Source organism: Carassius gibelio, chromosome B25, assembly GCF_023724105.1.
Source record: "Carassius gibelio isolate Cgi1373 ecotype wild population from Czech Republic chromosome B25, carGib1.2-hapl.c, whole genome shotgun sequence".
In the NCBI taxonomy this organism is placed as follows: Eukaryota; Metazoa; Chordata; class Actinopteri; order Cypriniformes; family Cyprinidae; genus Carassius; species Carassius gibelio.
In genome coordinates this window covers 5,324,045-5,351,964 of record NC_068420.1, presented here as the reverse complement: position 1 = coordinate 5,351,964, position 27,920 = coordinate 5,324,045, and the positions used below count along the sequence as shown (strand labels likewise).

Sequence of the window (27,920 nt, the reverse complement as noted above, 5' to 3'; positions counted from 1 at the left end):
TGCTTCACGTAGTTGGCCTTTCATAACACAGTCATATATTTCTACGTCTAAACCGGATTGTAAATCCTTGTTAAATCTAATTTTTGGGGGTAGCCTACATTTGTCTTTCCTCTCGCGCTCACTCGTCGAGCGCGCGCGCACTGCGCGAGTGGAGCGAGAGCGCGCAGAGAGGACGTTGAGCGCGTTTCACAGAAAGAGTCTCGAGCGCAGAACCTGCTCACAGGATAATTTTTATAATATAATAAATTATGTTCTCTAACTTCAAATGATTATTTCTCATGAAACACGTCTGTAATTATGTATCGCGGTAATAGATAAACGAAATCTTCGGGGGAAACTGGAATATGCCTCCACCTGACATCCAAAGGTAACATCTCCTCAGAAAACGAATTTGTATTTTCCGCGAGAAACTGAAACAAGTGAGCGGTTTTAAATTATACTAAATAATAATCCAGATGAGATATTGATACTATTCCGGGGAACTCAGTGGCTTGTTAGTAGACTATATAAAGATCATTGTTCGTCAAGTTGGGATGATGAGAGTCTGAAGCGCACGCGACTCCCGCCGCTCCGTCCGTTCATGTTCATGGAGTTTATACGCGGGAGCCGCTAGAATGGAAACCGTGATTGATGAAACGGAGGCCTTACAAAGATTCTTCGAAGGTAAGACAGTTTATCGATCACCTGTCGATGTGACAGTTCAACTATAGTTTAAAAAGATTTCGATTCAGTGATGTATGGTAATACCATGGAACTAGTAATAGTTGCTATACTTAGTTTAAGAGGCTGATTTTAATATACGACCCTGGATTTTGAGACCATCTGAATGCTGAATAAACAAGCTTCCCATATGGTTTGTTAGGATAGGACAATATTTGGACATCTGCAATCTGTCAAATTTGCATCTGGGAGCAAAACAGACAAAAAAAAAAAAAAAAAACAACAACAAAGAAAATCGACTTTAAAGTTGTCCAAATGAAGTTCTTAGCAATGCATAATACTGATCAACAATTAAGTTTTGATATATTTACAGTAGGAAAGTTACAAAATATCTTCATTGAACACGGTCTTTACTTAATATCCTACTGATTTTTGGTGTAAAAGAAAAATCGATAATTTTGACCAAATGTATTGTTGGCTATTGCTACAAATATACCTGTGCTACTTATGACTGTTTTTGTGTTCCAGGGTCACATATATTTAAATCAACCTGACTAGGTTACATCTGTAGAAGTAAGCGATTGTCACATCAAGTAGAAATATCTATATATATCTATATATAACTATATATATATATATATATATATATATATATATATATATATATATATATATATATATATATAGATATATCTATATATATATAGATATATATATATATATATATATAAAAACATGATTTATGTCCAAAAACGTGGTATTAACATACGTTGATAGAACTTAGTATTGTTTTGGTATACGTCCAAAAACATGCTGGTACTTTTTGTTGCTTTTTACTTGTGATGAAATAAAAATTTTATTATACTGTGTATGCTTACTTATATTATATATTACATCAAAACATCATAGCATTGTTTTCTATTTACCTGAAACAATACAGAGAAAACCCTCTAGTTAGTGATAATGGTTGTTTTTGAATGTACTGCACTTATTTCCCAATTTTCCTACAGCTAAAGCTCAGTTTCAATACATTTTCCAGATAAGGTTCTTGCTAACGTCAGTTGTTTTCCAATGTGTTGGTAGGTATTTTACCACCACGTGTCCACTGGTGAAGCTTTTTAAGGACTTGTGTTTTTCAACATTATTCCTGTGTGAGCAGGATTAAACGTGTCATGCTGGATTTGTTTGGGGGGAGAGACACAAAAAGCCACCAATGGGGTCAGACGGGCAGAAGGCAGTGAAGGAATGTTGGGGAAGGGCAGAAAGGTGGAGAGAATCGCAGAGAAAGAGATGATGTACGGAGGCAGGGAGCGAAGGATGGAATCCAGAGGAGAGAGGAGGAGGGGTTTGAGGAGAAACACTGGGAAGGACAGAGGAATGTGATAAATGGTGTGTTTGTAATGGTTAAGACAGACATTGAAAACAGGAGAATTAAAGAGAGAGATGGATTAATGAATAGGCTAGATTGCTGGGAGTGTTGGGCAAGAAAAAATATGAATATATTGAAAACAATGAATCAGATGTGATATCCGCTGATTTGTCTGTGTTGGTGAAAATCAAAGAAAGAAATGTTGAAGATTTTTTGTGCTGTTTAATGACAATTTAATACATGTTAACAACAGTTTTCATTATTATAATGCAAAGGAAAAATCTATTTATTTAATATAATGTTAAAATGCACTATATTTTAATTTTAAAATAGCCTACATCATGGTAATGTTTACCTTTTAAAAGAGACAGTATTTTTAAATTGCCGTTTGTTTTTGTATATTTTTTTTATTACAGTACAATGTGAATAATGACAATTACCAAAAATAGTGATGCATTGCGGACAATCTGATCTTTTTTTAAATTACAGGAATAAGAATCACTATAGTCCGGAGCCAGAGAAGTAACCTGTAGGAGGAAAACAACAATCCGTGCCAACGGTTTTGCAATCCGTCCCCTCCGTTTATAAACCATACTCACAAATTCTTAAACTGTTCCCTCGGTTTAACAAACCGTGCCCACGGATTAATTAACCATACCCATGAATTTCCAATCTGTGCGCTCAGATTTTGTAAACTGTACCTTCAATTATCTGCAAGCATGCTTTTGCAATCCATTTGCTCGGGTTTGTAAAAACAAATCCGTAAGTGTACAAAGCTGAGGGAATGGATTGCGAAACCGTGCGTAAACACAGATTATGAGTTTGAGGGTACGGATTCAAAAACCAAAGGTACGTTTTACAAAATTTGAGTGAAAGGATTGGAAATTTGTGGGTTCGTTTTATTAATCCGTGGGCACGATTTGTTAAACCGAGGGAAAAGTTTAATTTGTGAGTATGGTTCATAAACTGAGGGGACAGATTTAAAAAAACATCGGCACAGATTCTTTTTCCTCCTACAGGTGACTTCCCAGGCTCCGTACTATTGAGAATAATGAGAATTACAAAAATATCTAGATGTATCACTATTAGGAACTATGAGAATTACAAAAAATACGTGGTTACATTGCAGTAATGACAATTTGACAACTTAAGAAATTACATTAAAATCACTGTTGAGAAGAATGAGCACAAAAATATACATTGCAGTAATGACATTATAAGAATCACTTGGTCACTGAAAATAATCACTTTTTCTCCACTCTTTCTTATCGTCATCTTTCTTTTCTTCAGAAAGATTTGGCTCACCCCTCTGTTTTAACTTTACTGTCCTCTCAGAGTGGTCAAACTCATTTCTCTGTCATTCATGGCAGATATAAGCCGTAGTTGCTTAATGTCAGGATCTAAGATGAACTGTTTATTTTGGTGGGGTTTTCCAACCATAATTTGTGGCACTTCATAAGGCGTGAGTGTGTTTTCTCAGAGCAGGTGTAACGGTTTGTATATATGACAGCGTTTCACTGTTAACACTGTTGACTTCATTGGAATCTGGAGTTCATGGCCATCAAGCAATGCTCTTTAACGAGAATTTCACATGTTTACATTCTTCAGTCGGGGAGTGAAGCAGACAGCACACCTCTGGTCCCGACCGAAACCCTGCTGCCTCTGTACTAGAGATGATCTGACGTGCTAGAAATCTCAGAGAAAATTCAGGTCTCTGTGTATGACTTGTTTGTGGTTTTGAAAACACTTAGTAAATACTGATTGTGATTCATTCAGATTCTGTTGTCATTTTCTACTTTTTGACCCTCTGTATGTATTTTTGTGATTTAATTAATGGCTTGTTGTGTTTTATAATTGTGCTCCACATCCGCGATTCCCAATGAATGCTCTGTGTTTGTGCTCTGTTTGTTTGTGTTAGTTTGTGTGTTGTGCTGAGGGTATCTTAAATGAACACCCATTGTGGAGTACAGCAACACAAAGCACAAAAGAAGAGGCAGATTGAACAGTTTGTCTGTAGGACTCATTTGACCCTCAGCTGTCCTAAAGGAAAATTTTATTGCTCAGAGGTCACTCTATCAAAGCTTCTTTCATTCAAATATCAACGTTGTCTGGGGTGTTTCCTCTGTCCTAGGAAGAAATAAACAATATAAGGATTTGATGAGAGATGTATGAGTTTATTGAGATTTCTGAGTTTTGACTGAGACTTTGGTGTTTTGGCAAATCTGAAAACAGTTTAGATCTGTGTTTAGATCTCTGTGTGCCCCAGAGGAGACATTACTGGGGACTTTTTCTTAGGAGAAACACCAGATATGCAGATTTTAGGTACATCATTTAAATGTTGATGTCGTGAAGTAACAATTTAGGCTTTTTTTCAATAAAAATAAACTTTTCCTAATTTTCTTTTAACATAACCTGAAGTAAAAATATGAATAATAAGAACTAAATAGACAAAAAAAATGGCAAAACACTGCAAACTAAAACTAAAACTCCATCTAAAATGGAAAGTAAAATATAAAAATAAAAAACACTTCAGAATATTGACCAAAAGCTACAGTATAATCAATGAATAGCAATAATTTGTGACTCATCACTAGTCTCAATCTGGTGAATTCATTTGAGCATAAACAGAGTACAGAGTAAACAAACATCCCTGATAAACGGTTTCTGTGTTTTCTTTATTCACAAGGAAGGGTCGGCGATTGAGGGTGTTTAAAGGAATTCTGGGAAACGTTTACTGACTCCTGTTCCTTCAGGTTAAGAGAGGCGTGGATTGGATAGTTTTCAGATATTTACCTAAAGATAACTACCACAGAAACCCCCTGTGACATAAGAGTGCTCAGAAAGCGTTTTTAGCCTGACTGAAAGTAGCCGTAAGCTGCTTACAGAGGGTCTCTAATGCACAGCATCATTCTTGGCATACCTACAACACTATTAAAAAATCAGAATGAGGTGCGAGTAATGTTTCTTTCTCTCTCGAGTCTCTTTTTCGCTATCGCTGCCTCATTCCGACTCCATTAGTGTGACAGTGTGCAGACAGGGCGAGGAAGAGAGATAACAGACAGACGCGCACACAGATGGACGCACACAACACACACACTCATACATGCTGTGGGTGGGGTGAGATAAGGGCAGGGCAAAGGTCATACAAACACACACATGCAACATGCACATGTGTGGGTTTTTGCACACATTAAGCACAAAGCAACTGTGTTGTAAGGAGCTGATTCATCAAAATATTAGCATAGGAGTTGATGTTTTGGTTAATTAGTATTACTCAGTACTTAGATATATGATTACACTGAAACAAGGACACCTTAGAATAAAGTGTAACCCAGTTTTTATATTTACAGTAAATGGGCTTATCATAGGGCCTCCCTATCATAAGAAGTCATGTTTCGCAGGGGACTTGCGAAGAGTTTAAACATGCCACTGCACTTTTTGTGAGAGGATTTGAGCAGGTTAGGTCACATTTAGCCTGATGTCAGTAATTCATGGATCACTCTTGTGTGCAGGTACAGATGGTTCCTGAGGCTGGTGTTTGATGGAGGGAATAGTTTTGCCGTTGCGCGTGGTCTCTCTCATGTAACAGTGTATTGCTGTCACTGGAATGCATTGTGTTTGAGCAGCCAGGCCTGGAACATTCACATGCCAGCTCCATTACAACAAACCAAAAATTACACACTTTCCACATTTCAGCTGACTTTGATCCATTTCCCACATGCTTCCGTTTATTGTAAAGTGATTTTTGTGCTCTGTTATTTTAAGTATTATATACATAATATAATTAATGTATATTTTGAATTTGTATATTTTTTTTAATTTTTGTACTTTTAAAAAAAGCATTCGGTCACACTTTATTTTAAGGTCCAATTCTCACTATTAACTAACCATTAACTATGATTTTTGCCTCAGTTAACTCCTTATATACTGCTTATTAATAGTTTATAAGGTAGTTGTTAAGTTTAGGGTATTTGGTACGATTATAGATGCCATGCATTATACATACTTTATAAGCACTAATAAACAGCCAATATGTTAATAAAAGGCATGCTTGTAAGCAACTAGTTATTAGTGAGAACTGGACCCTATACTAAAGTGTTACCAAGCATTCATAAATATTTTTGATTAAAAAATATATAAAAAAAAAATGTATATAAAGCTAAACAGAAATATATATATATATATATATATATATATATATATATATATATATATATATATATATATATATATATATATATTTTTTATTTTTTTATTTTTTTTATATTAATTTCAGTTTAGTTTCACTAGCTAATTGCAATTTATCAATAATTGCAGCTTCAACTAAGTAAAGTTTTTTTTTCCCAGTTTAACTTTTTAGTCTAGTGACTCGACATGTTAGTGGAGATTAATCTGGGGTGCTGGGGTTAAAATTGGGCCGAGATCTTGGCAGTGGTGAAGCGTGTGGGACTGTTACTATATTACACCCCTCTGAAAATGTGTCATTCCTTGAATCCCTCATTGTTACCTGACTTTTACATGTTTCCTTTTTCTGCTACCAGGCATGAAGTGCTCTTTAGCACTCTGTTGTTCCCTCTCTTGTGCTCGTGGAGGGTAGGTAAGCTGCTCAGGTCGGCCGGGGCGTTCAGTGCTGGTGGCTGACTAGAACTGTGTGTGGTGGCCTGGTACAGCTCTGTCTCATGACTGAGACCTAATCCTGCATTACAACACACACACACACTCACTTAACCATGGACCTGCCAACTGAGGTCCGAGATGGAAAGGTGTATGTTGTTTGGAGGGATATGAGAGACGTACCGGGTCATATGCACACATCTTCAGTTTTTTAAGTTGTGTCCATCCTAAAACAAAATGCTGTGGCTTCGAGCAGGTACTGTCTCTCTTGATTCTAGAGAATAATTTTTAGTGCTTTTTTACTGATTGTTACTGTTTACCTTTCACATTCCAAGACCTCATTAATGTATGTGTGTGCATTCGTGGTAATGTACAAATGTGGGTATTTCTGTGTGAAGACATTTTCATATGTGTGTTGTGTATTTATATGGTCAAAAACAATTTTAAGTTTAATTATTAAGCTTTAATATGTAGCCTATCCAGCAGTATTTGTACTAAAGGCATGAATGATTCTTAAAATTACAATTAATCAAAATTCTAAATAAAATGATTCTTAACATTTTTTGACTCTTGAATACAATGGAAGATATTTCACAAACCTTTTAATATCATAGAGACTTGGGGGTGGGAACTTTTAAGGTAGTAAGATGCCACCCTAGCCACATCACAGCAAAAACCCTCAGAACACCTTAGAAACTTGATAGCAACCACCTTATCATCATGTTGGCTTTTGGCCTACAAACTGATGTCACGTTTAAAGAGTTTTTTATTTTATTTATTTATTTGTTTGTTTATTTGTATAGGGACAACGCACAACAACAGTGTTGTGCCAGAGTTAGCTGTAAAACTAATTTGCATCTGCAGTCCCTGGGCAGGATGTTGTTACAAAAAAACAATATTAAGTGACAAACAATACAATACATACAATATTTTTGATAAAAAAATATATATACATATTTCTAGTTGGAACCAGGGTTATTATAGTTTACTCAAAATAAATCTATAAAAAGTTTTAACCTAAATAAAATATTAAAATAAAATAAATAAGTATTAAAATAAATAAACTACAACTAAAATACGAATAAATATATTTAAAAATAATAATAACAATAAAATGACAAAAAACACAAAACTAAATTACAAAAACTTTGGAATGCAAACAGGCAATACTGTGTATAAGAATATAAACTAATTCAAAATATATTTGAAAACTGTAAAAAATATGTTAATGGTATTTAAATAACACTGGCTGAAACACAAAATAGAAACTTATTTTAATTTTTCGGTTCTCTTGAGCCGGATGAAAATATCTATAAAAGTTTTGTCTGATTTCACAGTTCTCGTATCAGGTCAATAATTGTGCAAATGTTTTCCTCTGTAACTGTTTGAATACTCAGATGATTGCTGTATCGTAGGGCATTCTGGGTAGTGTTTACCATTTGATAATGTAATGGACTTTGCTCTATTATACTTAACTCTGGTGCGAATTAGAGCTTAATGATTAACATTATGGATATACCGATTAATGTGAGCCGGTTAAAATAAATTGATTTAAATATGTGATGATTCATATCAGTGGAGATGCTAAACAAAATCACATTTTAGTTAGGGGTAGGAGTTTATATGAATGTATGTTTTGTGGGAACTTGCTGTCTTTCTTTTCATCTTGCCTCTGTATAATGCATATTAAAGTTCATAAGTGCAGCACTGCTTTGTTTACAGCGGAAACCAATGAAATGTTTTAAAGCCACCTGCTGGCAGAGAGTGAATCTGTGTCTCGTTCAGCTCGTCTGCTGTTTCTGTTTCATGCAAATATTTTTTATGTATAGTTTCACAAAACTGAAGTCAGACCATTCTGTTTTTGCAAAATTATACAATCTAATTTAGATTAAAATCATTAATGGAATCGTAAATTGAGTGACTCGTTACATCCCTAATTAACATTTTTAAGAAGTCACATGCAATGATCAGTTTCACAGGCAGAGATGTAGAGAAACAGAGCGTGTATGTATGTGTAAAGTGCCGAGGGAGAGAAGAGAGATAGAGGGAGAAAGATATACATGGAGACAGAGGAAGGGATGTGTGCTATATTGTTGTCTGTGATTAATGAGCTCTCCAGGGAGTGGCTTTATTTTGGCCCCTCGGTGATGCCAAATGCTTTAGTTCAGAATCATCAGTTCTTCATACGAAACCTTCTTGAAATGACAAACAGGAAACAAATCGAAAGCTTTTTAAGTTCAGTTACAGTGTGTTTGAAAGAAGTCTCTTCTTCTCACCAAGGCTGCATTTGTTTAATAAAAATACAGTCAACAATATATTGTGAAATAATATTACAATTTAAAATAACTGTTCAATAACTGTTGAATTTGTATATTTTTCAACAAATAATTTCTCATGATCAAAGCTGAATTTTCAGCATCATTACTCCTTCAGCCTTCAGTGTCACATGATCTTCAGAAATCATTCTAATAATATGATTTTCTGAAGAAACATTATTATTATCCTATTGAAATCAGATCATGTTTTTATCAGGATCCTTTGATGACTAGAAAAGTTCAAAAGAAAAGTATTTATTGAAAAAGAAATGTCACATTTGACTGATCTAATGCATTGTTGCTGAATACAAGTTTTTTTTTTTTTAAGCACTGACTTCATATTTTGTAAAAAGTGTAATAGTGTAAGTGGTGTAAATAGTACATATTTCAGAACAAAATAAATATTAATATTGTAGAGCTGAAATATCAGCTTCATAAATGTTTGAATATTCAAATTACATTAAACTATCAACTTCATTAACTGAGTTTTGTTTAGCTGTGTTAAGCCAGACTGTTTAGTTGTGTTTAAATAAGCTTTGAATTGTTTAAAAAGAGTTGAGATGAGTTGAACTGTGCCATTTTGAGTTTATTTAGTATTGCTTTAAAGATTGAAACAAGCACATGAAATTAATCTCTCAACACTGAACAAATATCAGCTCGTTTCAACACAAACTCAGCAGTAGTGAATAAGGAAAAAGGGTTGTGAGCTTGCAGAATTAACTCAGTGTGAATTATTTCTCTGTATAACAGGTGACAATACATCTTTAAGGCTCTTCACAGAGCATGAGCACACATTCACAAGTACTCTGAACATGATCATTATTGGAAAAAAAAACATTTTACAAACGGTACAAAGAATGATTTCTCATTAGTTTGTTAAAATCACCACCTCTATTTTTTTGTCCAACAACAAGGCTCTCTCACCCTCTCTCCTCCTCTGCTCCCCCACTCTTGCTCCCGTCAGTCAATCTTGCAGCCGTTATCAGCAGTGGCCTGGCAGATTTAATGCAGGAGGATGGAAACATCTGGATCTTATTTAGTAAAATCATCCCTCTCGGTTTCTCTCTGCCCTGTTGGCACACTCATAAAACTATCCGAGCAGAGACCCCAACCGCTGCACCTCCAAACATTACTTCAGCGCTGGTTTTTCCATGCAGAGCAGAAGTTTCATCACTCATTTTTAATAGAAAAAATACATATTTGGATTTTTATACTTAGAAGGTTAAGCACAGTTGCTATCACTCAAATGGCTTAAGGGAAGTGTTTGCTTTGATTCTTGGATTATACCTGGTGTAAACATACACGGACAGACTTATAAATAAATCAGTCTGCGTAAACTCACATACACAGAATTGAACCATGACATTTCACAGGTGGATCAAACCTGTTCATTGGTCACAATGACAAGTTGTTTTGGGATATTTTGTGAGTCAGGATTGTGTTGGCTTTCTGTAAATGGTGCCGTCTAGGTCGGGATATCCACTGGGGTGAGATGTGAACCCTCTCCAGCTGAGGGAGGCTGATGGACCAGAGAGTTTTCCCAACACTAACACTGGAATTCTTCACATTCCGTCTTCGTTAGTGGCCTAATCTATCAAAGAGAGAGAGAGGGGTTTAGTGGGGGTCTCTACATTATTGACCACACCTTCACCTGACCTTGGGCTGAATCCCCTCATTCTCTTCATCCCTTGCTTTCTTGCCTTGCTTGCTTTGTGTAATTTGCATATCTGTATCTTTTTTGTGTATTTATTTATGCATTTTGCAAAGCAATTTGCAAAAGAGAAATAAGACTACTTTGTAATTTCAGTATCAGGATTTTTGGTTGTAATGTGGTTATGAAAGGAAAAGTGTGTGTGTGTGTTAGTAATATATATATATATATATATATATATATATATATATATATATATATTGTAATATGTTAGCAATATATATATATTCTGTGGGGTATGATTTTTTGGTATACAGTTTTTTAATCTTCTTTTCATTCATCAATCATCCCATACTCAGAATTCGTTGTCTGTATTTAACCCATCCAAAGTGCACACACACACAGCAGTGAACACACACACTGTAAACACACACCCAGATATTGCATATTTTACAGAATATACAGCATGTTATTTACATTTACACCTAAGGAAAAAGGATTTTCATTTGTTTTTTTATTAATATTTTATTTCTTCTTTTTTTTACAAAAATAATTTTAAAATACATTAAATAAAAACAAAAACAAATACTAAATTATTAATAAAAATATAAAAAAAAAATGTTATGTTAACTTTTATATGGGTTCATAATGTGCAATAATAGCTATAGATTTTACAAGATATAATTTTTGACAAGTGCTTGTATTTAATGTTGAATCTACTGCACAACGTGATAGACAACAAATCATGTTCTGAAAATTACATGTATCATATATTTTATATATTTGTTGTATTTACATTTTTTACCCAAAAAGCATGCACATACCCTTTTTTACATTTATTATACAATGCATAAAGAGAAAGACTATGCAAGAGATTACGCAATAAAAGGTGCTATATTTGGCTTGAGTGTGCAGGGTCAGTCGGCCTGGTTGCAGTGGAGTGATTACAGTCATTGGTCATGTGGTGGAGATTTGGAAAGATTTGGTAAAGAGGTGAAGAAGGGGCCAGATGCATAGAGAGGTATGGATGGGAGGATAGAGAATCATGCACAATAAAAGAAAACATTCTTCGCAAGTGACCTTCTTTTTTGGAGTTTTGGAGTGTCTATAACCTCTAAGACATGTATGTTTCCATGGACCTCATCTGTGATGCCTAGTACCCGTTTGTCATCAGTCTTGCTGTTAAACAAGCAAACAAATGATCAGAAGTGTTGCAAGTGTTGTGAAACTGTTATTTTATCACTGTAGAAACGGTGCGTAGGAACACGATACTCATCCTCCTTTCTCACTCTCTTCTTCTACCTTTCTGTGTCTCTCTCCCTCTACTTCCATTGCAGGTCATGATATTAACAGCTCTTTGGAGCCAACAAACTTTGACACAAGTATCCTGGAGGAATACATCAGCAAAGAGGACGACAGCACTGACATGTGAGAATCTGGAAACAGCTTGTACCACTCACTAATCCAAATTTCTTCTGGTGATGTTGATGATAATAAATCAAGTCAGCTATCAGATGGTGATTTGTTTTTTCTCCTCTAGTTGTTTCACAGAGGTCCATAGCACCCCGGGACCCCATTATCCCTCGCCTCAGGCCGGGGCATCAACCTCAGGAGGGGTAGGGTGTGGCGTGAGCCCCCCCATCCCCCTGCGCCAGGGCACCGTCCCGTCTCTGTCCCAGCCCTGCCAGAACCCCTACCCGCCTCCACCACTGCTAGGCCACCTCAGACACAACTACTCCTGCCTGGGGCAACAGCAGAGCCAAACACCCCAACACCAACAGCCACACATCAAACCAGACCAGTGCGGACAGTACGCACCAGGGTAAGAGAAAACGCATAAAGGACCAAATATGGTGAAATATGTCAACAGATGGATTTTTTTCTATTTTTTTTCTGAATTCATACAATGTTATTTTTATGGAAAGATACAATGTTAACAGAAAAAAAGGCACCACCCCTAAACCTAACTGTCAATGGATCATAAGCAGATTGTATGAAAACGTACAAATTCATAGAATAATTTTATATATATTATTTTACAACAGATTTGTATGATGTTATTCCAATTAATTAATGCAAATAAAAACTACAACTATTTATTATTATTATTATTATTATTATTGTCATTTTAACATTTCAATTTAGATTAGCGTTAGATTGTTAAAAAGATTAATAATTATTTATTTATTTATATAATTTTCATTCATCCTGCAGACGGATTGGAAATTTGCTGAAGACTGAGAAAAAGGCTGCAAAAACAAACTAATTCATATATATTAGACACCAATTCACGATAGCATAAAATAGTTATAAATTGTCATGGGCACAATAGCACGTTTTCATCAAAATAAGAATCATAGTACAGTTTGTTAAATTTGAGTGGAATATTTTCAAACAGATCATGAAAAAACTCCTTTTTTCGAAGTGTCAGTTTCTTATGAATTTAGAATTAGATTTGTATATAAAGGGAATGATAAAAGTACTGGTATGCACATCCACCCTTAAACCTAACCATCAGTGGGGTGTAAGTGGATCATATGAAAAGATACATATTTATACAAATTAGCCACCAATTCACAATAACACAATAATACGAATTTTTGATAATGTAAAATAGTTTCAAATCACTATGAGCTTGTGTTGATACACGCAGTTTCATCACAATTTCATAATCATAGTACGTCAAATAGTAAGCCACACCCCTTTGATATGCCCCACCTCTTCATTCCATATGACCTCAGATAAACCTCCGCAGCTCAGATAAAGGCTGAGTAAGACAGACGGAGGAGTGAGCCGGGAATAACACTGAGACACAACGAGTCAGGCCTGATAACCTATGAGGAGTTTTGCAATCACTTATGCTGTTTTATAATGTTGACCAAAAGGAGGCAGCAGGTATGCTGTTAGTGAGCTTTCTGATGGGTTTCTAATTAAAACATGATTCTTGTTGAGGAGAGCTGTACTTTTACTAAGTGATCAAGTGATCAAATACACCTAGCAACACATTAAAACTCACACAGAGTACCTTGCAATTGCAAAGCAATCACAAACCCCTGACAATCACCCATATTGTCATGTGCATTGTTTGTTTAAAGTGTATAAAATGTATTTAATGTAATTGTTGTTGCAGAACTCTTCCCGAGTCCCCTCCTGACTCCAGTTCAGAGCCATATTCACCCCAGCGAGCCAACGGTAAGTTCAGTCCACCTGAACGGTTTAATGTGAATCGAATTTCAGAAATAATCACGAATGCAAGTTAAAAATTCAAAATAACCAATTAAGAACATACACATAACATGTTGTGAAGAATACCTCATGACGCATAAATGAAATCAGATAGAAATCAAAATTGAATAAAATGTTAAATGTAACTTAATTTCTGCTTATTTATTTTCCACCTTAGATCCGCACATGCTCAGGACAATGACGCCCGAGAACATGTGTCACATGACCAGTCCTCCGCCTCTTCCCACACACCCTCACTATCCCAGCATGCACCGGGACATGTACCTTAAGCCAGAGACCATGATTTCGCAGTATCCAATTGGTCCAGGCAGTGGCGGAGACATGCAACAGAGTCAGATGCTACATCAACTCCTGCAACATCCACAAGGACCTGAGTAAGAGAGAGAGAATCAGAGGAACATTTTTATGCATTATTTAAACCTACATCTTGATTTATTTGTTATTTTAGCATTTTAATTTAGATAAGAGTTAGATTATTTCAATATATTAATAATAATTAAGTCATTTAAATATTTTTAAGTAATCTTGCAGCCCCGATTGTAAGTTTGCTGGTGACCCTTATTTGGCCCCTGTTTTATTTTATTTTACAATTCAATTTTTTATTATTTTAATTTCTCATTTATTTTATTTTATTAAATCAGATTCAGCAACTATTACAATCTCAAAAAAACCTAGTGGTTTGTTAACTTTATTAAATGTGAAAAAAACACTATTTCAATCTTGACTTCATTTGTTTGTTTTTTTATCATTTAAATTTAAAGTATTAATAATAAATAATTAAGTTATCAGGCAGCCTCTTTGGAAGTTTCCTGGGCCTCCTGGTTGAGAACCTCTGCCGTAGAGTTAGAGATGGACCAGCAGTGTCAAAGATCAAACATTTTCCACATCAACAAATGAATGCTCGCTGTTTTTCCAGTGGGATTCCCGTTCATCCAGCAAAGAAGAGAAAACATTCCGGCTCTCCCAACAGCACTCTCAACTCTCAGATCCTCACAGGCATCATCAAACAAGAGCCAGGTACACACACAACACACACAGTACCTAAACACAACTGCATTTTCAGCACTACATGGCTATATGTATTTGTGATTTAACAGGTTTGATGCAGGATGCAGAAAACTCATACCTGGATCCAAACTACCAGTGCATAAAGTGGCAGCCGCACCAACAGAACAAATGGACTACATTATACGACTCCGGTGGAAAAGAGCTGTGGGTGCTGCTCTGGTCTTACACATTTAGATTTATGACAGCAATGAGAAATGCATCGAGGGCGAGAGTGTGTGTTTGGGATTTAATGGGGTATAAGGATGTATCAGGCTGTACTAAAAGAGACAGAAGAGAGAGAGACAGATGGCAGAGGCCAGAGCATTCCTATGAGATGAGCAGTGTGTAGGAGTAAGAGCAAGAGCAGAGTTCTGGCTTACAACAGAGGAATGAGAAATGTACCACAAAAAAGTCCTGATTGTGATATTGATTAAATTGATTACATTAATAATTCTTTATAAAATAATTATAATTTATATTAGGAAAAATAATTATGATATATAGGAATAATTATTTATATTAAAATGTATAAATCTTTTATAAAAATTATTTATAAAAAGTAACATTTTAATTATTATAAAAACAGATGTAGTTACAGTTATATATGATTATACACGATTACCATTTTTAATAGTATAGAAAATTAATGACATCAATATTCATCACTAAACCCCACTACACTTTTGAATAACATTGATTGAATTTAATCAAATACATTTATTTAACAATTATTTATAAAAATAGACCAGATAATTAATCTTTATTGGTTCTAATAATTAACATACAGTATATTTTAAATATGACATAATTTAATATAACATTATAAAATAAAATATATTACCAGAAATAGATTTTGTTTCTTTCTTTCTGCCTCTCCAGTCCGATGCCTACATATAGGGTGGACGCAGATAAGGGTTTTAACTTCTCCTTGGCTGATGATGCATTCGTGTGTCAGAAGAAGAACCATTTCCAGGTCACCGTGTACATCGGGATGCCAGGAGATCCCAAATATGTCAAGACCAGCGAGGGGCTACAGCCCATTGAATGCTTTTACCTGAAACTCAATGGGGTCAAGGTGGGCCAGACCACAAGAACACACGTCATACTACTACTCCCTATAAACCCTTGCCTGTTCTAGCATGTTTTATCTGTGTCTCTTCCAGTTGGAAGCTATGAATCAGTCCATTAATGTGGAACAGTCTCAGTCTGACCGGAGTAAAAGACCCTTTAAACCAGTATTGTAAGTTTCACATCATATTTGCTAATATTATGTGTTAAGAGTGTGAGTTTGAATTGATCTGTTGACATAAATGTTAACTTTATGCTTTACAGAGTGACATTGCCACCAGAGCAGGTGACTAAAGTAACAGTGGGTCGTCTCCATTTCAGCGAAACTACAGCCAATAACATGAGAAAGAAAGGCAAACCGAACCCCGACCAGAGGTACAATATATAACCATGACAAAGTAAACCTGACCAGGTTTATTTACCACTTCTATCTTCTTTTGACAACATCTGTGTCACCCTCAGGCCATCCAAGACGTAGATTAGTTTGTTTCTTCATCAAATTTAGAGAAATGTAGCATTTCATCAGTTGCTCACCAATGGATCCTCTGCAGTGAATGGGTGCCGTCAGAATGAGACTCCAAACAGCAGATAAACACATCACAATAATCCACACCACTCATCTCCATCAGTTAACATCGTGTAAAGAGGAAAGAGTCCTCTATCCATACTAATGCTGTTTCCAGTGAAAAAGTTGTCTCATCTTAATCAGGAGATAAATATGCAATCACCGTTTACAAACAAAAACAGTCCATAAAATTACTGTATGTTGGAGTATTTTGATGTAAATGGGAAAAAAAAAGATAAGGACTTTTTCACTGGAGAAAGTGGTATTATAGATGATTGACCCTTATTTCGGCCAGAAGCAAAAAGTCTTAATGATGGATTTGTTTCTTACAAACATGAAGCTTTTTGCTTAACAAAATGTTAACTGATGGACTGGAGTTGTGTGGATTATTGTGATGTTTTATCAGCTGTTTGGACTCTTATTCTGACGGCACCCATTCACTGTAGATGATCCACTGGTGAGCATGTGATATAATGTTACATTTCTCCAAATACTGCCAATTCTGTCCACAGATATTACATAATATCAAAATAACATAATATTTCCCTAAAACTCTTAGGATTGTCCTTTTAAAACACTTATGTTTGTGTAGGTACTTCATGCTGGCAGTAGCTCTTCAGGCTCAGTGTCACAGTCAGTGCTTCACGGTGGCAGCTCAGGTCTCCGAGAGGATCATCGTCAGGGTAACCGCTGTCAGTCTGGTCGTGTCTGACCGACCTCCTCCAATCACAACCTGTTTCTGTGTCAATTATCTACCTGTGACCAATCACTGTTACTCTTACAGTCTAATGATTATGCTGCTGAATGTGTTTGAATTTACTTTTGACATCTTCTAAAAGGATTCGATCTTGTAATGACATTTTTATTCTTATTGAGAAATATTCTGAAGAAACCATAAAACTAAATTTTTGCAACTTAGCAAAATATTTATTTGAAATTTTATGTGTGAATCTGAATTTGCAGTAACACCTTCCCTTCCCAGCCAATTACTTAAATGATTATACTATTACTTAGTTCTTTCTTTCTGTCATTCTCTGTCTCTCAGGCGTCTAACCCGGGTCAATTTGAGAGTGACAGTGAAGTGTTGTGGCAGAGAGGCCAGATGCCCGACTCTGTGTACCATCACGGCCGGATCGGCATCAATACAGACCGGCCAGATGAGGCTCTGGTTGTACACGGCAATGTGAAGGTTATGGGTTCCCTTGTGCATCCATCTGATATTAGAGCCAAGGAGAATGTGAAGGAGGTACATTTTTATGTGTGTGCATATCTCTCCTTACACCCGCAAAAGGTTTTTTACTTAACCTTTTTGCCGGTTAAGAACTTTTACCAACCATGCAAACATTGTTTTATATTCCTGAACTATTTCCATGTTAATAGAATCATTTAACTGTTTGTATTTGAAAACAGTATATAACATACTTTCTCTCTCTTTCTACAGGTGGACACCACTGATAACCTGAGGCGGATTTCCCAAATGAGGCTGGTGCATTATCAGTATAAGCCTGAGTTTGCAGCCACAGTGGGCATTGATGCCACTTCTGAGACCGGTACTGTCTCCACAGATCTATCCTTGTATAAATATCCAGTTGAGGTCATATTTCTTACCAAAATTAAAGGATACAAATATTTTGCATTAAGAAACTGGAGCAGATTTGTAGAGCTATGGAAATCATATAATTTTGTCTCTACAGTAATAAGAATTTGTGTTGGTAAAAAAATATGTTTAACAGTCATGAAAATAATATTACAATGCAAAAAAAGTAAAATAATCTTATTCAAATACATGCTAAATCAGTGTTATTTACTACTATTTATGTATATTTATTACTATTTAGAATAACAAGCTGTGTGTGATTTCAGGGGTGATCGCTCAGGAGGTCCAGCAGATTCTGCCGGAAGCTGTGAAGGAGGGAGGAGACGTGGTGTGTGCTAACGGAGAGACCATCCCTAATCTGCTGATGGTCAATAAAGTATGAGCACACAAACATATTCTTACAGATACCCACACAATCTCTCTGCCTCTCTCTCATCTGTGTGTTTGATTCTGCAGGAGCGGATCTTTATGGAGAACGTGGGTGCGGTGAAGGAACTCTGCAAACTCACTGATAATCTGGAGACTCGCATTGATGAGCTTGAACGCTGGAACCGGAAACTCGCCAAACTGCGCCGGCTAGACAGCATGAAGAGCTCTGTCAGCGGAGGCACTGTCAGGTTTGTGCTTATGAAGCTGTGCATTCACACATGCATCTGTTTGAGTAAATTCAAAGTTAGAAAGTCTGAAGAAACATGATCTTTTTTCTAGTCAATCAGGAAGCTACTTTAGCAGAACAGGAAGTGGCCCACTCAAGAAAAAAACTGCTAGGCCAGGAAGTAAGGTAAGATTTAAAACAGGCTTCCTGCATACACTTATAGGTAAGTGTAATGAAATTGTGTAATGAAATTCCACTAATGTGATGCAATAGAATCATGATAAATCTTTTGAAATGGATATGAATCATTGGATGATATGGGATTGAAATGAAACTTGATAGAAACATATGGAATGTGATGGGACAGAATTATATGGAATAGAATCATATTGGATAAAAGATAATCAATTGAAATGGAGTATAATCAGATTGGTTTGGGATAGAATCACATGCAGTGGAGTAGAATAATATACAGTAGGATGGGACAAAAATGATATGGAATAGAATAGAGTCATAGGATAGGATGTAAGTCATATGGAATAGAGTAGAATCATACTGGATTATATATAAGCAATATAATCATATGGAGTGAAGTAGAATCAAATTGATTGGGATAGACTCATATGGAATGGAATAGAATAATTTTGGATGGCATAGGATCATATTGGATGGGATAGACTCATATGGAATGGAATGGAATAGAATAATTTTGGATGGGATAGGATCATGTGGAATGGAATAGAATCATTTTGGATGGGATAGAATTATGTGGAATGGAATAGAATCATTTTGGATGGGATAGAATCATATTGGATGGGATAGACTCATGTGGAATGGAATCTTACAGACGGTTTCAACGGCAACAACATAAATGAACGTTACTACGCATGCACGCTTTTGTTGCCCTAACTTAACTTCCGGTAGACTTCCAAATAGAATCAATAACATCCAAGTACCTCTAGAGTAGATCTTTTTTTTGATAAACAAAATATGTTTGCTGCGTAAATCAGGCGGACTTAATGAAAATGCAAATTCATTCTTTGCCAGCAGGAGATGCTTTAAAGCGTGAGAAATAGAGGTTTCCCCAGTAACAGCTGTAAACGAAGCAGAGCTACACTCACAAAAGCTGCTTTATCAGGCATATAACATGCTTCCTTCAGAAATACAGAAACACCTGTGCCTCGTTTTGATATTTAAACATATAAATGTAAGGAATTATTATTATTAAACATGCAGTACTTGCTCATGTTCATTCAATGAAGCCTTTTGGAAAAACTTTGTTTTAAAATCATGACGAGTCTCCACAAATTAAATAAATGTTTGGGAAACACATCCAGCATCACAACCACCTGACCTCAACTTCAGTTTACAAACAGCATTTGTAGAAGGCACCGCAGTCAGACCGATATACACAACACAGACCAGAAGTTAACTTAGGGCCAGGCGCGTGCGCCCCATGAAACCGTCTATAGAAAGGGATGGAATCATGTGGAATGGAATGGAATAGAAATAGGATAGATTCATAAGAAGGATATGAACTTAAAGAATGGGATTGCACAGAGTCAGTGATATATGATGAGATAGAATGTAATGGAATAGAATCATTTGGACTGGGATGAAATAAAATTAGATGGGATGAGATGATTGTTGTTGTTTTTGCAGCGGTCCGTCCCGGAGCAGGGCTGCCTGAGTCACAGATTCATGCAGGGCACCATCCTGGCGCTGGTCATCATTATGGCCTTCAGGTGAGAGAGGGAATCATTCACCCCCAGACATTAGAATTAATATTTTGATTGTCTGATTCATGCTCATTATCATCTCGTTCTGTAGTGTCATCTCCATGTCCATCCTCTATGTGCTCAATCTTCAACACCATGGAAGCAACAGTGATGTTGAGGGGTATGTATGTGTACGGACACCTCTCTATATCATGCACAGAGGTCTTTCTCTTTATTTCTGTACTCTTTCATCTCCTGCTGCTCATTTTTCTCAATGTGGTTTGTAGCTCTGCGTCCCGCTGCCTTCTCTTCGTCTCTTGGACACCCTTCCTCACTGCAACCGTCACATTCTGTCCATCCTTCTGTCTGCGGTATGCTGTCCTCTTCTCTTTTCTCTGTTTCTCTTTCACTTCATCTTCCCATTTATGACCAAAGGTTTTTCAGTCCTACGTTTCCCAAAAAAAAACTCTTAGGAAAATTGTATTACTCAGAGGTTTTTGAGAAGTCTCTTATGTTCACCAAGGCTGCAATTGTTTTATCAAACTACAGAAAAATCTGTAATATTGTAAATTATTATTACAATTCAAAATAACAGTTGAATGCTTGAATATATATTTTAAAATGTAAGTTATTCTGGATATTCAATAAAAAATCTGAATTTTCATCATCATTACTCCAGTCTTCAGTGTCATGTGTTCCTTCAGAAATCATCCTAATATGCTGATTTGCTGTTGAAGGCACATGTATTATTATTATCTATGCTAACAACAGTATTTTGTTGAAACCATGATAATTGTTTCAGGATTCTTTGAAATAGATACAGAAAACTTTTGTTTCGAACTGGTATCTTAGCAAATCTAAAAGTTTGAGCCATTTATTCTCAGTTTAATCTCATTCTGCGAGGAACAGATGAAATATTAAAGAGGCCTCATGGGACCTCTCTCTCTTTGTCTCAGCAGGTCTCGTTCTGTTTTAGGTTTGGCTCGTCAGGCTTCTTTCTCCCCTGTCAGAGTGACCGCATCCACTCTCTCCCCAGGTTTCAGAAAACACACTCATGCTCACAATACATCTGTTGTGTTTTTTTGCAATACACATATGTGGATTATTACTTTCATAGAAGTTCATTATCTGTTTACAGACTCCACCTCCCCATCATTGTCCAATCACCCGCCCTGCTGCCCTCCAACACCTACCACAACCAACCAATCAGCCACTTTCAGTCTGTTGCCAGGAAACAACCAATCCACTCCAGGTATGACAACAATCACCAAACAAATGACAAATTTTGACAGCCATCAGAGCAGTTACAACAAATGACATGTGAACACTTTTCTATGTACTGCATTATAGATGAAGGCCTATGTTTAATGCATTAATTATGCCTGGTAATGCACCGTATGATCTCATGAATAATTATCATAGATTAAAATAGTTATCTATTAATTTGGAAAGTACAATCCATTAAACAAATAACAAACAAACAACTTCTAATGTAACAAAAAAATCTGCAGAAACTAATCCTTTTTTACTTTAGTTACAATTATTTATGAAAAAATTATAATGTACATGATGAATCTCTTTATGATGCATTATACATACAGGTCTTAAATAGTGATACCAGTGACACATTATACAAGAAATTAAAATGTATCTACTTTCTTATTACATGCCTTACTCTATGTTTTTTTTGTCTGGTCAAAAAGACCAGTGTTTCAATGGTTGAATTAATTAATCATTTTGAGGAATGAACGAATTAATGAATCAGTGAATTGCCAAATCAATAATATAGTCTCAAAACTCTTCTATGCTGCTCCTTTTGTTGGATTTAATAGAAAAGGCACTCATTCAAACCTTCTCTTCACATACAGTATCACTTCTCTCTCATTGTATCTCTCTCTCTCAGACTCGAGCACTAGTTTTCCCACCCAGACCACTATTAACAAGAAGGCAAAGTCTCGGCCGCTGGACAAAGACAGCCGGAACAAGAACCGTCTGAGTCACACGTCAGCTCCTCTGTTCCTCAGTAAAGGCAAGCGGCCACCTCAGCCTCCGGATCTGAGCGGAGCAACCAAACGCTTTCCTGGTGGACAACAGCCACCGTCCCGGAGACAGCGCAGTATCAACACACAGGGTACATACACACACACACACACATATATAAAATGTAAATATAACACATGATAACACATGAGTTAAGGGACTAATTTTCACTGTTATCTTGTTGCTTATTAACATGCATATTACTAGCTTATTGCCTATTTATTATTACTTATAAAGCACATATTAATGTCTTTTTCTGCTTGAGCATATTTTAGATCCCTTAATCCAACCTCATACCTAAACTTACCAACTACAAATAAAACTAGACGTTAAATTAAAATGTATTTGATTTTTTTTTATTAAATAATTTTCTATTATATTTCATTGCTTTTTATAGTTTATTTTTATAATCTATATTTATAATTACAATTTTCTGCATTTGACAGTTGTTTTGACAATATATGTATTTTACTTTGCAATGTTTGAAAAGGGTGATTTTTTTTTATCAAGCTTTCAAAATAATTTTATTCTTAAAAATTAATATGTTTCATTGTTTACATTTTGAAAATATTTATTTTTTATATTTTTAATTATATTAAATTTTACGTTTAACAACATTTGTTAATTCTGCCTTTGAAAACAGTATAATTAGCAATAATTAGTATATACATATATTGTTTTACACACAGATGGAAATCTACCAACGTGTCTGAGCAAACTTCACATCCTCGAGATGGATCAGGAGATCCGAACTCTCGATTGTTCCTCATCCGAGACCTGCAGGTGTGTGTGTTCAGATATAATATCCTCAGATATATATACTGTATGTAATATCTCACATAATGGCCTGTTATCATTCAGCATTGAAGAGTTCAGGCTTCTGAGCTGATGTCTTTTATTTGTTTGCAGCTTTACTGTGTTTCTAAACCGAGATAGAAACTCATCTATGTCTTACATTACTCTGCACATGATGTGAGTATAAACACACTCTTACTCCAGTAATATTGAGAGATTTGCTTTGTAAGAAATTACTCCCCACTGGTGTGATGGTTTTATGTTTTTAAAAGGAATAGATCACTCAATACATAAAAAGCTGAAAATGAACTCACCCTTCAGGTCACTTTTCATCAGGAAAGAATTGGAGAAATGTAGCGTTATATCACTTGCTCACCAATGGATCATCTACAGTGAATGGGTGCCGTCAGAATGAGAGTCCAAACAGCTGATAAAAGCATCACAATAATCCACAAGTAAACCTCACCACTCCAGTCCATCAGTTAACGTCTTGTGATGTAGAAGTTACTAGCCAATATAATAATGCTTCATTTCTTCCTCACTTCAACTTCCACGGCACCCATTCACTGCAGAGGATCCATTGGTGAGCAAGTGATATTTAATTTCTCCAAACTTGTTCTGATAAGGAAACCAACTCATCTACATCTAAGATGAGGTAGGGTGAGTAAAAAAAAGGAATGGATGAATTATTTGTTTGAAGTGTTTTGCAGTGTGTCATATTTCAGTATTTCTTCAGTGGCTGTCCTCAGACACATCCACAGATGTCTGGGATAATCCCGAATATCCTCTGACCCTAGAATCACCCCTGATACACTTCTGACTCATCCAGATCTCTTGTTGTCCTTTAAGCTCCTCAGAGGAGGTGTGGGTGTGGCGGTGTGGAGCCACCAGGGGGCGACTCTGTCCAAATCATCCAGAAGCTTCTTTCTCACATGAGCGGAGCACTTATACAGCGGTGAGATTATTGGCCCCAGTTTTTATGGTGTTGCACCTGCAGTAACTGAGAATGTCACCATATAAATATGCTTCGGTTGTCACATGCAAACCTCTTTTCTGACAGGGGACCAGCCACCTGTGGTCACTTCCTGTTATGCCTTTTCAAGAGGTCACCTACCATTTCCGAGTGTCACATTCAGTGAGTGAACTTCACACATGAGGGTTCATCTCTTGCTCTTTCAGTGTGTCCTAACCAGACACTGCTTGATTCACATGACCTGTGCAAAAGAATCAGTTCACAAAAATGAATCAGACTTCCCATTTCTGAAAAAGATCAGTCATGTATTTTTATTGTGCATGGTTAAGACTCTGTTTCAGTGTGATATGTAAGTTAACCATTTAACCTTTGTGTTTCAGAGTCAAACGGGATGTAGCAGTGAAGACGATGTAGTGTCTTCTCGGTGCCCTGAGTACAGTTTCCTCATTCAAACCACATGCTAAGCAGTGTCAAGATTCATGCTTTTCAGCTGCGACTTCTCCTGTGTCCACTCGTATCGTCGCCTTAGATTCAAGGACAGTTTTATCTGGCCGAGCTGTTAAAGATGTCCTAACTGTGTTTGTTCTGGGCGGATTTGTTCAAAGCAAAAGGAAAATTTGCATTTTTCAAAAAAAATCACTTTGTCTTAACCTTGATTATATATTCCTGCTTATATACGCTCGTGCACACATACACACGCATACATTTACTTTATTAAAATGCCTTTTGATTTGCCAAGATACAATATGAACAGGTACCAATGAGGTCCTATAAGGACCTTATTTACATTCTTAAAACAGGTTTTTGTGCATGATTCATCAGTGCAGATTATTCCACAGAAATCAGTGCACATTATTTGCATTTCGTTTAAATGTCGTTAAACTGGATTTGTTAACATGTCAACAGTTTAATTAATTTTAAAACAATATTGCACCCAAAAATGAAAGTTTGCTGAAAATACATGTACTCTCAGGCCATTCAAGATGTAAATGAGTTTGTTTCTTCATCAGATTTGGAGAAATGTAGCATTACATCACTTGCTCAGCAATGGATCCTCTGCAGTGAATGGGTGCCGTCAGAAACAGCAGATAAAAACAATCCACACTACTCCAGTCCATCAGTTAACATCTTGTGATGTGAAAAGCTGTGTGTTTGTCAGAAACAAATCCATCATGAAGGCATTTTTTACTTTAAAACATTGCTTCCAGCTAAAATATGAATCCATAATATCGCTTTCTCTGTAAAAATGTTGTCTTGTCTGAATCAGGAGCAAAATATGCACAGATCAAAAACCATTTACAAGCAAAAACAGTCCAAAGCAGCTCTAAACAAATATTTTGATGGATTTTGATGTGAGAGGATGGTTTTTTTTCACTGGAAGAAGCATCATTATGAATTATGCACTCATATTTTGGTCAGAGCTAACGGTTTAAAGTTAAAATATACTGATGGATTTGTTTCTTACAAACATGCAGCTTTTGGCTTATAACTTGTGGATTATTGTGATGTTTTTAGCAGCTGTTTGGACTCTCATTCTGATGGTTAATGCTATAAATTTCTCCAAATCTGCTTCTTGCTTAGCTAGTTTTAAACAGCTGTCTTTATAATAGACTGTCTGTATTTTATTTAATTTTTTCTCGACCTTACTATTTATACACTGGAAATAGCTTTAACTGAACAGTTCATTATTAATGATATGCAAATCAGGTTGTTTACCTCATGTTTTGTTAAACTTCCCATTTCTGCTGTCGCGTCCACTGGAGAGAAACAGTTAAGATACAGGAATCAAGTAAGCAGTGTAGTAAGTATAGTATGAAAGTATGAATAGTTACTCAAGTAAAAATATCAGCTCATCTCAAGAAAGGAAGAAACGAGGATGTATAAATAAAAGCAACTACTGGATTTTTTCAAGATAGTCACTGGATTTCTTCTTAAAACTGGAACCAACAGCAATCACAAGTTCAACACTGTCAAAAACACTGGATCATAATTGCCAGTTTAAACACCTGTCAGGAAACACTTCATATTGAGTTTTACTGTGGTACTTTTGTCTCTTATTTCTTTCCCTTTCCATTTTTAACATGGTATATTTCATTTTTTAATGCATTTTTCTAATTTGAGTATGCTGCTACATGCATACTATACTTTATATTAGCAGTAACCAACAATTGTTTGTGTTCAAATAAATCTTTTGAGCAGTATATATATGCAGAATATTAATGTACAGTTTAAACATTATTTTGATCAGAGAATTTGTCAATGTCCAAAACTCAGTAGATTCATTCTAATTTCTTTATCTTTAAAATTCCCCCTCCCTCTTTTTTATTTAGTTTTCAGAGAAGAAAAATGGGCAGATGTATTATGTCTTTCGTGTAATCTAGCACTATGTAAATTTCCACACCATAGAGTCAATTTGTCTCTGTTTCTTATCTTTGTACACATAACATTTTGATGTTCTAGATGTTGTTTGAATATTTTAAAGTAATAAAACTCTTAAAAATAAATGTGCTTGAAAAGGTTCTTCACAGCGATGATATAGAAGAACCATTTTTGCTTCCACAAAGAACTTTTCAAAGTTTTTTTTTTTTTTTTAAACAGCTCACTTTATAATCTAAAGAACCTTGTTTTGCCTCATAGAACCTTTTGTGAAACAGAAACAGTTCTTCAGATGTTAAAGGTTCTTTATGGAAACATTCAGACAAAAATGTTCTTCTATGACATCGTGAAGCACCTTTATTTTAAAGAGTGAAGGAAAGCCATAATGTAGTCTTTGTAAGGCTGGGTGATGTGTGATTATGATAGTCATGGTCAAATCATGAAGAGAACCAACAAAGTGTTGACTGAAAATGTGCACTAAAATGAGTTTCCATAATGCCATACTAATGCATGATACTGATTCTGAGTATAAAACATTTGGGATGATCTTTTGAAATCTAATATATGTTTTTTTTCACAAATCATTGGGAATATCACATATTCAGTCATGAATAAACCAGCCTCTTGTGGAAGCACTTCCAAACTATGCACTGTAAATATCTTTTTCTAATGTCTCTGTGCCATCTAAAACGGTTTAAATACTCTGTGATATATAAAATGTCATTTTAATGCTCTTGTGTTTGGTTTTTATTGTTAGAACTCATATCTTTCACTATGTACAACTATATATTTTATTTCTGTTCTTTTTACTTGTCATTAAGTAGTTTTTTATAATATGATTTTACTACATTTATGATTTTTTAGTTACCTGTTAATCATAATTGATTAAAAACATTAAATAACTTGTTTTCAGTGGGGTGAAACTTCCCCTGTTTATCAATAACTGTGGTATAAAAATAAAAACTGTTTACACCACCAAAGGACAAAAAAAAAAAAAAAAAGTTTTTCTTACTTGTCTGTCTTATGTTTATTTTTATGGCTTAAAGCCCAGTAAGAATTAAAATATGAAAAACTGTTGACTCACTTTTGTGTATGTTACATTTTCTAATTTCCATTGCTTTGTCTGGGCTTTCTGAAAGCCTATGTTGTATTTTGATACATAATCGTTATTTTTAGTTCATCTGCATAATTTTTTCATGTATGTGTACTGATGTGATAATAAAAATGCACGCAAATACGATGCATAAATTAAATAAATATTTTTCTGGATACTACATTTAAATTCTTCCTT

At 35.5% G+C, this 27,920-nt stretch overlaps 1 protein-coding gene across 5 annotated transcripts; it reads left to right on the top strand.

The window, feature by feature from the left end:
- The first annotated feature begins 85 nt into the window (after positions 1 to 85).
- On the top strand, positions 86 to 27,903 carry myrf (myelin regulatory factor). 5 transcript variants are annotated; one of them, XM_052597514.1, is made up of 27 exons: positions 135 to 663; positions 11,947 to 12,037; positions 12,150 to 12,431; positions 13,740 to 13,801; positions 14,013 to 14,229; positions 14,772 to 14,872; positions 14,953 to 15,067; positions 15,782 to 15,977; positions 16,066 to 16,142; positions 16,235 to 16,345; positions 17,128 to 17,218; positions 17,581 to 17,781; positions 17,977 to 18,085; positions 18,399 to 18,508; positions 18,589 to 18,749; positions 18,841 to 18,913; positions 20,390 to 20,472; positions 20,558 to 20,626; positions 20,733 to 20,816; positions 21,405 to 21,481; positions 21,584 to 21,697; positions 22,349 to 22,576; positions 23,175 to 23,268; positions 23,395 to 23,457; positions 24,130 to 24,235; positions 24,341 to 24,415; positions 24,634 to 27,903. In XM_052597514.1, the coding sequence occupies exons 1-27, from the start codon at positions 615 to 617 to the stop codon at positions 24,715 to 24,717; spliced, it is 3,123 nt and encodes a 1,040-aa protein (XP_052453474.1). In that variant the 5' UTR covers positions 135 to 614; the 3' UTR covers positions 24,718 to 27,903. The 5 variants fall into 5 exon arrangements, with proteins under 5 accessions (XP_052453477.1, XP_052453474.1, XP_052453473.1 ...); XM_052597513.1 differs by having other exon boundaries at positions 17,128 to 17,227; XM_052597517.1 differs by lacking the exon at positions 20,733 to 20,816 and having other exon boundaries at positions 86 to 663.
- The last annotated feature ends 17 nt before the right edge of the window (positions 27,904 to 27,920 follow it).